Source organism: Erigeron canadensis, chromosome 5 (assembly GCF_010389155.1).
Source record: "Erigeron canadensis isolate Cc75 chromosome 5, C_canadensis_v1, whole genome shotgun sequence".
In the NCBI taxonomy this organism is placed as follows: Eukaryota; Viridiplantae; Streptophyta; class Magnoliopsida; order Asterales; family Asteraceae; genus Erigeron; species Erigeron canadensis.
The window spans coordinates 32,006,994-32,019,210 of record NC_057765.1 but is presented as its reverse complement, the minus strand read 5'-3'; the positions used below and the strand labels follow the sequence as shown (position 1 = coordinate 32,019,210).

General features: G+C 31.7%; 2 protein-coding genes and 1 long non-coding RNA gene across 3 annotated transcripts; 2 read left to right on the top strand and 1 right to left on the bottom strand.

The window, feature by feature from the left end:
- The first annotated feature begins 759 nt into the window (after nucleotides 1-759).
- LOC122601594 (solute carrier family 35 member F1-like) lies at nucleotides 760-4,760 on the top strand. Its single transcript, XM_043774343.1, has 8 exons — nucleotides 760-844; nucleotides 1,188-1,379; nucleotides 1,466-1,542; nucleotides 3,499-3,581; nucleotides 3,713-3,764; nucleotides 4,293-4,361; nucleotides 4,460-4,504; nucleotides 4,746-4,760. The coding sequence occupies exons 1-8, from the start codon at nucleotides 760-762 to the stop codon at nucleotides 4,758-4,760; spliced, it is 618 nt and encodes a 205-aa protein (XP_043630278.1).
- An 841-nt stretch (nucleotides 4,761-5,601) lies between these two features.
- On the top strand, nucleotides 5,602-6,341 carry LOC122602287. The gene is made up of 3 exons (XR_006324200.1): nucleotides 5,602-5,659; nucleotides 6,127-6,191; nucleotides 6,292-6,341. It is a non-coding gene; the product is annotated as an uncharacterized LOC122602287 (long non-coding RNA).
- A 406-nt stretch (nucleotides 6,342-6,747) lies between these two features.
- LOC122600219 (dynamin-related protein 4C-like) lies at nucleotides 6,748-10,187 on the bottom strand. Its single transcript, XM_043772899.1, has 2 exons — nucleotides 9,610-10,187; nucleotides 6,748-8,376 (listed from the first exon to the last, which is right to left on the bottom strand). Exons 1-2 carry the CDS (start codon nucleotides 10,151-10,153, stop codon nucleotides 6,920-6,922), a joined length of 2,001 nt encoding a protein of 666 aa, XP_043628834.1. The 5' UTR covers nucleotides 10,154-10,187; the 3' UTR covers nucleotides 6,748-6,919.
- Nucleotides 10,188-12,217: the final 2,030 nt, after the last annotated feature.

Here is a 12,217-nt window from a genome sequence, read left to right as displayed (position 1 = left end):
ATTGAGTGTAGTAAGGAACATATAAATTGATATGAAAGAAAAGGGAAGGCAACCTAAACTAAAGACAGAAAAGCATGAAACCACAAGATAACATGCACCAATCTATGCGTACTAATACTAATCTACTATTAAATACAAAAACTTAAATCAAAGTCACTATATATGTTTAATTTCTCCGACATAAATTTGGCTCCAGAATGTGAAGTAGCTCGCTCATGGCGGGGTGGATACACTCACCAGTCTTTGGAGAATATCTTCTCTCCTTCCATTACTTTTCAAGGACAAATTAGAATTGTATCCTTTTATAATCATACCACTTGTTAAGGTTTAATTACTTGAAGATGAATCCCATCATGAGCAGGCTACATGTAAAATGGACCGGGCTTAGCAGGGTGTTGTATATTGTGTTATTGGGTCAATTGGTGTCTTTTATGCTAGCCCTTATGAACTTCAACTCGTCTCTATCTGCTACTCTGCTAGCTTAGGTTAATAAAGTCATAGTTTTCTTCCAAAAGATTTATGTTCACATGTATAATTGGTTCTTTATAAATTAAGTTCATTTACTTACATTTGTTTTGGCAGGTGTTAATGCACCCTTCACTATTGGATTTTTCTCTTATTTGGCTTTGACATTGGTCTACGGAAGCATCTTGTTGCATCGTCGTCAAAGGCTACAAGTAAACCTGAAACATGATTGATTTTATGTTCTTAAAAACTGTTAACTGAAACTTGAGAATTTTGTGAATATTGAAGTATTTGATGCTTAACTGTTTCGATTGTAAGCAGATTTCTTGGTATTGGTATGTCATCTTAGGATTCGTAGATGTACAAGGCAGTTTCCTTGGTAAGTAAATTACAATTAGCAGTGCAAGGTTTACATGGGTTTTTTCAACTTCACAAAAGACTAATACAGATCAAATATTCTCTGATACTCTTGGAACAACTTGGTAATGATATTCGATTTGACAAAAAGATAACTACATACATGACTAATTAATGTTGGTGTTACATTCAAAACACAATCCAATAAAGTTTGAGCTTGAAATTAACTTCCTTAATCTCGAAGGTAAAACAATGGTGAAGAACATCATTCAGAATACGCGTCCACATTAGTTAGTGAAACCCGAGCAGTCAAATTTTAGAATACGTAGATGACTTTTTTTTTTCTTTCTTTTGACTAATAACAGTTAATAAAGCATACCAGTTTTCATCAATCACGAGCTTGACAATACTTGGTTGTATGACGGTTGTTTGGGTCATAATTCTCACTTGGCTATTTCTCGGGACAAAGTATTCCGTGTGGCAGTATCTTGGGTCAGCTGTATGTGTTACAGGACTATGTTTGGTTGTATTTTCTGATTCTGGGGTTGGAGGTGGAGGTAATGAGTTCAAACTAATTGTAAATTAGTTTTTCTTTATTCATTCACACGCATTCTAATTAATGATTTTAGTATCGGTGTTTTAGGTGGCTCCAATCCCGTTCTTGGAGATGTTCTTGTGATTGGAGGGACCATTTTCTTCGCATTAAGCAATGTTGGTGAGGTTAGTCTTGACTAGAGGATGTGTTTTATGTTTAATTAATTATGAATGTGATTATTTGGGTTTTGTTTATATACCAAATCAAACATGTCTTAAAGCTTGAAGTCACTCAAAATGTTGTTTTTCCGGTTTTACTTTCTAAGTACTTTTAAGAAATTGGATGAATATTAGATGACTAACAGACACAAGTTATAAATTTGCAAGAAGTAATTCTATAAATAGGATGAAGTTATCTTACTAAATAAGTGGGCATTGACAATTCATAACTACACTAACCAATTATACAATGAATCAAGCCGTACAAACTTTTAACGTTAAGAGCAAATTTCAGTGAAGAACAAAAATAGAGTTACATACGAGACATGTGTGTAAATGCTCAAGGAATCGATACTTTTTTCTCTTTCTTTGTTGTGATTTAGACTAAACAGAGTGGGGCGCCCAAAATGCTTTGACCAATTTCTTGTTTTCCGTGATTTTCCACCCCAACGGTTAGTTTGAAACTTTTTTTTTTCTTTTTCCTCTTTTCTTCCTATAAATACAACCCATCTACATTTTAAACCTTCACAAAAAACCAACATAAAACTAACACAAATCCAACATCCCTTCAAAAAATTATATAAAAAAACACTACATTATTTAACAAATATGGAAGATATCGATGAGGTTTAATCTTCTAGTTCTTCATTAAGTGGTAGTTCAACCGATCTAGACGAGGCTATTGGGCAAACAATCGTTTTGACGACAAACACGATGTTAGAAGCCGCAAGAGAAGAAGAAGAAGAAGAGGAGGAGGAGGGGGCGCACCAATACCACGTGAGCCCGGTTGTAGGCGTAGGGCGGTTCTAGATCGGAGACGGCATGAGGCAAACGAACGGTTGATGCGTTTTTACTTTGTTGACAACCCGGTTTATCCACCGGTTGATGCGTTTTTACTTTGTTGACAACCCGGTTTATGTAATAGTTAGTTATTTGAATTCTATTTATAGTAAGTTAGATATTTTTTAATTAAAAAAATGGAGGTGAAAAAAAAAATAATCATTAGAATATGACACATAACATTTATCCCCCACTCCTAAATATGTGTTACTCTCTCATTTTCCCAAAAAAAACCTCTAGCTTACATGACGCATCTTGATTATATATGTACTTGCAACGGTATGAGTTGTTGTTGACATTTTTTTAGATGTCATCTCATTGGAGAAGTACAAAGAATATTAATTTTTTTAACTTATTTATTTTGTTATTTATCATTTTTGGTAAAATAAAAGTCATGTAGATTGTTTTTTAGTGACAGTTAACATGTGACTTATTGTATGGCAGATTTCTTCTTTTGGTCAACATTTGTATTTAAAGAATAAATCAATATTTTTCAGACTACTTGTTTGTTCTTAACAAGACGATAAAGATCATGCATCGTTGAACACTTGAACCATGTAAGAGAATTAGTCTCTTGGATGTCATCTTCTACTACTTTCGTTGGTCGTTTAGTTCGCAAATGACGTATATGAGCACTAAGTTCTTTCAGCTAATCATTCTTCTAATAATTGGACTAACAGTATATTTAAGTCCGTTCAAAAAAAAAAAAAAATTAGACTAAGGCTATCTCTAATGTCAAGGACGCCCCATCCTTATACATTTTTACAAATCCTTATACATCCTTACAAATCCTTCAAATCATATAACTTTATCTCCAACCATACAAACATCCTTACATATTCTTTTATCTCTACTAAAAACAAAAATATATTAGGTAAGGACAAGTAAGGGTATGTCCTTAGGTAAGGGCATTCTTCAAAAAATCCTTAGTTTTGGACAAGTTTTAACGGCAAAGGATATCCAAGGCACCTAAAGACACCCAGGGGCACCCCATTGGAGATAGTCTAACAGTACTTTTACTGCTTGCACTTAAATAACTCTGGAACTCATAAATCATATGTCAACATCTGATCGGGTATGCAGGAATTTTGTGTTAAAAAGGCTGGTCGAGTTGAAGCAATAGCAATGTTCGGCTTATTTGGAACCCTTGTGAGCTTAGTGGAGATGTATCCTTTTTTTGTTGGGCTTATTTGTGTTAAAAAGTGGGTTTATTTTTATTTTCAACTGCCAATGTTGGAGCCCAACTAAGCAGCCCAATAATAATATCATGTGTTTGGTGTCCATAACAATTTCTTAGAGCCATTTTTGACAAGAAGAATCTCGAAGTGGTAACTTGGTCACCGGAAGTTGTAAGTCAATCTCTAATCTCGAAGAGTAATCTGTCATTCTTATTAAACTTATCTCCTTTTACGTTTAAGTTTGAAAAATATTGAAGTCCATATAGAAACCTTTTTAGCCCGTTTTTAAATAACCCACTAATTCAAAAAATCTTACTGTATCAAATTGAACTTTTATACTTTTATTATGATTTTATATATATAATAATCTCTTAATTTATTGATTGAACCGAAAAACTTTTTCACTGCAAAATACACTTTTGAGACAACTTGTTAAAGAAATCTAAGCCAACTCATCAAGCCACGTAGAATGGTAATAAATAATAATAAAAAAAAAAAAAAAAACCTTCTTCCTAGTATCCTACAATGATTAGAAAAGTAATTTCAAACACATACTCATGACTATATTTGATACATGTATCATAAAATGTACAAGTTATATAATAAACTGTAATCACGATACACAATTGTGGTATGTTTTATCAACTGTACGTTTTAACTTTTTAAACAACGATCTTAGTTGATTTGTATTAATTTCAGATTTTAAACTTCGTGGGATTTGGAATATCAGGATTTATGTTCGGTTCTATAACACCTCTCGTTCTACAGGTTTGCTATTTAAGCTCCATCTAAACAAATTAAAAAGAAGTTGTTTAAGAATATGAAAACCACACTAATTAACTCAAAATCTTATAATGTATGTGCAGGCTAGTGGAGCCACACTATTAAATCTTTCACTAGATTTTAGACCCGTGTCAAATACACAGTTTACTTTGTTATTAAAAATAAATAATTATCAAAGTAAAAATATATGCAAGGTAAAGTTTTCTTAAATGAAAAGTAAAATAGCAAAAAACAATGTTGGAATTGGATTAGATAAACCCTTAGACTTTAATTATAATTAAAAAATTTTGAATGCAACCCCGACATGTTTTTCATTTGCCATACTGTTGAACAGAATCATTAAAAAACATGTTTGTTTCTTGAGTGTAGTTTTGTGTCATCTGATTACATATAATTTTTCTTACTCATGACACTTTTGTATATTGCGTAATGATAATCATAATAAAAATTAGATCTGAATTTGTACCTCACTAGATCTCGTGTTAAATACACGATATTTTATTAATAAGATAAGTTATTAAATATATAATTCAAATACAAAAATATAATTTACAACTGATCAATTGTGATCTAAAGAATGCAACACCTTATCATCTAAAACAAAAATAAGTAGAGAGAATGCCGTAATCTTATAATATACATTAGGCATTAACATTATAAAGTTACTAAATAAATCTAACCTGGTATTTCTTTATATCATAAAAAAAACTAAGCTCAATATAATATAGAGATATTAGAGATAGGCGTATGAGAGCTGCACTTTTGTTATATTTTGCAAGCCAACACAAGCAATTGTATATATACTGCATATAACTATTTTGATGATAAGTATTATTGAATTTATCCATATGCATAACATCAAGCATGCTGCATCATATCATAGTAAGTTATAATGAATGGAAGGAAAAGTAAATAAATAAAGATGCCGATTATGAAATTGTTATTATGTTACAATGACATATAGATAAAGATATATCTTCATAGATATAAATATTGCCGTTAAATTAAGTACCATAAATATATTACTTTATTTCATTATTAGTATATATCTACATAAATATAGATATAGGCGTAAGACTAACTTATTGATTTATTTATGTAATTAATTGATTAATCTTATATTGTAAAATAGATTTATGACATCAGCAATTTTCAATTTGATAGAATCGAGAGTTGTGATTGGTTAATAAGCTATTTGGTTCGTTGTCTTTTAGTATATATAAAGATTACTCACAGCCGATTTATGGGCTGTGGTCTTTCGTGTTTTTTTCTACCACCAAAAGGTTATCTTTCTGGCCAGTTCTTTGTGAAGAATGTTACATGTTTGTTTTAACTATTACGATTACGATTACATAAAACACATGTCAATTATTGAATTGACTACATTCAAAGTTGATTATTTAAAATCCAAAGCTGAACTCTGATTATCGGAACCCAAATCTACATTCAGGGGAGGCCCTGTGACTTGTGAGGAGCAACTCCGTCTCCCGTTTTGGGCCCATTTTTGTAGGGGCCTAAAACTTTAAAAAGATTAACATTAGTCTTCATTTATCATGAAAAAAGGAAAACTAGCTTGTATGTATTTGAATTCCTTAGGGGCTAGAGGCTTTCGTTTATCTCGGCTTGTCCTGGGAACTAAAATCATCAGGGCCAGCTATGGCTACATTAATTGATTACGAAAAATGTACATATTCAAACAACTTCTAACCCGTTTCTGTGTCTCATGGTTTTGTCTGTATAACTGTTGCAGGTGGACTGGTTATACTACGTCTCATTTTTATTCGTTGGTATTGGTCTTGTCATATATTCTAAAACGTATGCCCTGTTCTTTTAAGATCTTTTGTTATTCCATATTTCCATTTATCATATTTTTCATCTTGTGATTCGTTTACGAATTTCAACTTGTCTTTTAAAGGGAGAAGTATTCTCCAGAACTACAAAAGGTCGAAAATGGTGACCCGGACCCCGGCCCCAACCAAATGTACCAGCCACTTCCAGAGGAAGCCAGCCAAGTCTAGAGTTGAGACTAACCGTGCAAGAAATAAGTAACAATGTGTGTAACTTTCTGCATATATAGCAATAGACTTATGATGATAAGTATAAAAAATATTACTAGTTACAAGCATTGTAACACAGAAATAGATTAATAGTTGGTTCATTGCATCTAAACCCGGTTTGCACCTCCATATCCGTGTGCTCCTGATTACCTTGTATGTTATAACAAAAAAACAAATTATATATCCTAAGAGTTTTATTATTCGATGGATTGTCTTGTTTGTGTACCTTTAAATCTCTTAGATAGAACTTCCTAATCCCATTGAAAAGTGTTGATCTCATTTTAAAATCATAAAAACAGGTGTTTAATTTGAAGTTTAAACATGAAAGGCTACTAATTAATCCATTGAAATAAGAGTAACTACAACTGTAAAAGAAACTTCACATATGATTCATAGTTCAAACACGAAAGTAAATTCACCAAAAACACAAACCAGAAACTTGAATCTCGACATTATGTTACTTAGAACATTGAGTTGGGTCAAACTCTAATCGGCTGCGATGATAATGCCATCCATGACTTGTTCAATAACTCTCTTAGATTCACGCAGCAAGTCGATGCTTCTTTGAAGTTTCTCCCTCTTTTTGGCTATGGACACCGGTTCATCCAACATCTTCTCTATGCCACCACGGACCACTACTTCATTTGCTATTTCCAACCCTAACTCCTTGTTCACCACTTTTTGTACTTGAAACTGAAGCTGAAGTGCCACTGAATCCACCATCCGTTTCAAAACAATCTTCCAATAAGCTGCCATCCTCATTTTTAAATCAAACGCCTGGTCCCTTGTGTTTTCAGGAACTTTCATCAGATGACTAAAATTTATCATCCCATAACCTTCCAAATTTAATTGATAGGACGGGTCGTATGATGTTATTGGATAATGACATGGGTCACTAATCGCCTTCATAAGATGATCACGGTTTACCATTAACTTGTTGTAAGAAGTTGTAAAATCAGGGTCACATGTGTAATCTGTGATCATCTCCATTTCTATCATTTCCTCAACTCTTTCCATAAACTTGGCCTTCATTTTCGCCATCACATTCTTGGTTGCTTTCTTCATGGAAGGGAGTAACTGTGGGTAATTCCCACAATGATCATTCAAGACTTTAATACAAACGGTTACAAGATAATCACACACTTTGTTAACAAGGTTTTTAGGCATATCAGATATGTTGTTCACTTTTCTCTGGAGCAAGTGAAGAAACACCGAGTGAGGAAGGAAATTAGGCAGCCGAATGCTATTAGCTTCCTCAAGAACACTCATTTCCTCGTCCAGAAAACGTTCAGAAGAATCAGTGCTCGTTTGAAGTTCTTTTGAGAACTCATCTAGCATTTGGACCAACCGGGCATTTCCATGCAATTGTTTATCGCCCAGATACTGGTCAAACTCGCTTCTTATCAGGATTTTTTTTAGAGTTTCCTGTAAGGAACCAGTGATTTCCATAAAGGTAGCCAATGCATCAGCATTACCTGTAAACTTCTTGGGTAACTTGTTAAACTCAAGGACCGAATCATTGAGTTTCTCATTGATTTTCTTGATAATGTCAGGCAAGCATTTCGATATGATTTCAGACTGGATCTGAACAAGCCTTTCAGCCAAGACAGGAATACCCACATAGGACTTTTCCATATTGGACAACAACGGGTGGGTTTGAAAGAGTGTGGTTTCTTGGATTCGGGCCTCTTCATATGTTTCATCATTGATCCTGTTTCTAACACAAGTGTAGCCAAGACCAATGTTCACATCATTTGCCATGACTTTCTCAAGTAGACCATCGGGGAATCTGTCGCATTTTGTGACAACTGCCAACGTCCGCTGTCCTGTGCTGTCAACACGCCGCGACATACAAATTGATTCACATGTAGTGAAATCAACAGCGGCAGAAAGAACATTTAAAATGATACTTTCTTCCGGTTTTATATACTCCATTATGATACCTTGAAAACATTGAGAAACATATACATAGTAGATTAGCAGATGTAGTTATCTTCCACTCTATACTGGTTTTGCAAAGTATTTTGGCTGAAAACTTGTTTTGCAAAATGATAGACTAATATGCCTAATTTGGTATAAAAAAAAAAGGAAAATTTCATATATGTCATTGTTAATGTTAAAAATATCATATATGCTCAATTAAATTTTGAAATATCACAAATGTCATTATTAAACATGAAATATATCAAAAATGTCCAAATGACTAAATTTTAATTAAATTAAACTCTAAAATCTTTTAAAAATTATATATAACATTTAAATTTTACAATTATTTGTTATAATGAAATCAAAGTTTGCAAACGCAATTGATTCCCATCATTGGATCGAGGTCATCATCTTGCTAGCTAGTGAAATTCTCCGGACTTCCTCACATCTAAACCATTATCCATGAAGAAGCTATTATTCTCCATGTGGATACTGAACAATGATTCATTTGAAGCTAGATTTCATTTTTGGTCCGTTTATATTTTCTAGCATATAAGGGTAATGTAATCCTGTTTGGATCATAGCCCGTCATTACTTAGATTAAAGGAGACTCTTTGAATACTCATCCAACATATACAAATTAGAAGTTTAAGGCAAAAACTTGGGTGAAAAAATTTATCATGCTTGGTGTAGCAATAATTTTGATCATTTTGTGCACTTGATTTGGTCACACAGAGTATACAAATTGAAGTAAATTTGATTGTTATATGTTATGCCATGTAATTAGGGATTAATAAAGGTGGGTATAATTGTAAATTGCAAAAGTTATTTATTATTTTAAAAGAGTTTAGTGTTTTATTTTATTAAAGTTTAGTTATTCGGACATTTTTGATATATTTCATGTTTAATAATGGCATTTGTGATATTTCAAAATTTAATTGGACATATATGATATTTTTGACATTAATAATGGCATATATGAAATTTTCCAAAAAAAAAAATATATATATATATTCTATAACTTTGTTAGTTTTCTTCTATATATGCATATAACAAATTATCCAAAATAAAATTTTACCAAACAGAGGATTTCCATATAGATGAAAGTAACCCCCAATATCATGTTTCACGGGTTATGGACCCTTTAACAAAGACTATTTCCTAAAATAGTCTTTAGGATTTGTATAGTGATAGTAATTATACCTAAAATTAATGGACTTGCAATACTAAATAGGGAATGAATTAAGTACCTGAAATTTGTTCGTAAATGTCTTGCGGTTGATCACCGATGGGAACACGAGTGATCCCAGGCAAATCAACCATGGTTAGATCCGGAACACCCATCTTCTTCACCACCAGAGTCACCGCAACACTGGATATCCCTTTACGATCCCCAGCAATCTCCAACGTAGCCTTATCAATCGCTTCAGCTATTTTTCCCTCTTCCGTGATCTTAACAGACTCGTTCTGATACTCTAACACGAACTCAGGGACAGGATCCGGATGGTGTTGGAGCCTCATTATAAGAGGCACCCTTGTGCATATATCTTGGCCACGTGGCAAACTTATGCCAGCAAGCGACTCTAGCACACTTGACTTGCCAGAAGACTGGTCTCCCACGACGACAATTGTGGGAAGAGGAATGCCTTCTTGGGTGACGTTGAGACGACGTAGCTTGTCGACTGCATCAAGAACCGGACGTATTTTTTCATTGTAACACGAAACAATAGCCGGTTTCTGATCGTAGTCATCTCCATTGGTTTTTGGGGTGCCATTACAGTTGATCACGACCATGATTTTTGTTGCTCTGAAAATGGTGGTTACTAGGATACTAGAGTTATTGAGATGGAATACGAGTGTTTTGGTTGAGATATGTATACAGAGCCCAAAACTGACAACTAGGCTACATTTTCGTCAAGTTATTTGATATAGCGTTACTTTTAATTCGATGATTTTTCTTATAAAATCTTATATATTTTCTAGGATATATTGTATTTTTGTAAATTAAATCATACATACCTAAAAAGAATGTTTATTATATTGAATATACGAGTCCTCGGATGGTCTCAAAATATACATCTCAAAGATAAATATCAAAATGATAAATAACAAAACAGGTGAAAGATAACAAAACATAAACAAAACAAATTTAAAAGAATTAAACCCGTTTGTAGTAGAAAAAGAAGTCATAATCAAACTATAATGGACAACAAATTATATTAAAAGAAATGATAAATAACAATAATAAACAATTCAGTATCAAATAATAAACAAACATGGACACATTATCAAAAATAAAAATAAAGTGATATAAAAAAACACATATGTTTTTTTTTTTTTTTTAGAAATTTACTTAAGTTCATTTGTTTATTAAAGATAGGAAGAAGATAAATAATATAAATGAGAATAACTAATAAAATTTAAATTGTATATATAATAATTTATTGTGAGAGTTTTAAAGATGTCATATATCTTTAAAATTTAAAATGATTTGTTTTGATAGAAAAGATTTATGATACAGTTTTAAATATAATTATCTATCTAATAAGCAAATAAAAAATAAAAAAATCTAGAAAAAAAGAGCTCCAAAATAATTAGGAGAGAACTTTATGCATAAAAAGAGTTTTAAGGACCCCCAACCTTCTCTCTTTTATTTATAGTATAGATATCATTTTACATTTGTTTTTGTTAACAATATTTATTGTTGTCGTTTGGAAGATTAATATATGATTTTCTTCCCTCCGTGGTTCTTTGAAAACTTAAATGGCATCACACCGAAGAACATAGATGCCAATAAGTGAAACGAATATGCTCTGACCATTCAAACATTAATTTTTTCATTTGTAAGATAAATAACTTTTCAAGAAACATTAAATTCATAAATACAAAAATAATCTAACAAATAGTTTATTTTCATAACAAAAATGTAATACAAATAACTACTATTCCACCTTGTTGTTACATTTCTAAATTACAAAAAATATATCATTATTTGTAACTTTTCCTTTCACATTCCTTATTAACTTAAATTTATCATTCAATCACATAGAGAATATAATTAATTTTTGTAAGGAAAATGCCTATTTGTTGAATCAAATATTAATTTTCCTAATTTAATTACCCGTATAATTTTTTATGAAGGAAAATTTTAACTAAAGTCCCATGGGTTATCGTTAATGTATATATAAAATTATATTTTTCATATCAAAATCTCACGTTAATATTTTATAATAAAATATACAACTTTAATATTTTATAATAAAATATGCAGTAATTTATACACTAACACAACACAACCACCTTCATCAGCAAAACTCATTCTTCCTTGGTAATAAAAGTACTAATCGTATATGTCTTATATAACAAAGGGGGTTGCACAATACTACTTCGTTTCTAAGAATAATAGATAGAATCAAACCTTTCATCTCGTTATGAAAATTTTACAAAAGCATGTCAAAAAGTCGTTACTTTTAACATTTATATAATTCTTTATGGTACGATTTGGTAATGAAAGGACTTTCTTTTTGCAAAAGCATGTCAAAAAGTCGTTACTTTTAACATTTATATAATTCTTTATGGTACGATTTGGTAATGAAAGGACTTTCTTTTTGCAAAAGCATGTCAAAAAGTCGTCGTATTTAACCCTTAATTTATTCTTTATAGGACAATTATTTGATAAGAAAAGCACAATCTTTTACCGTATCTTATTTTAATAACAAAGGTGATAGCACCCTACTCTTTTCATTGTAAAGACAAAGGAATATAAAATCATACCAACAATTATGTTAGATAACCCCTGAATTGTTAAAATGAGATATCTAATTACTTAAATAATAAAGAAAGCCATATTTGAAATTC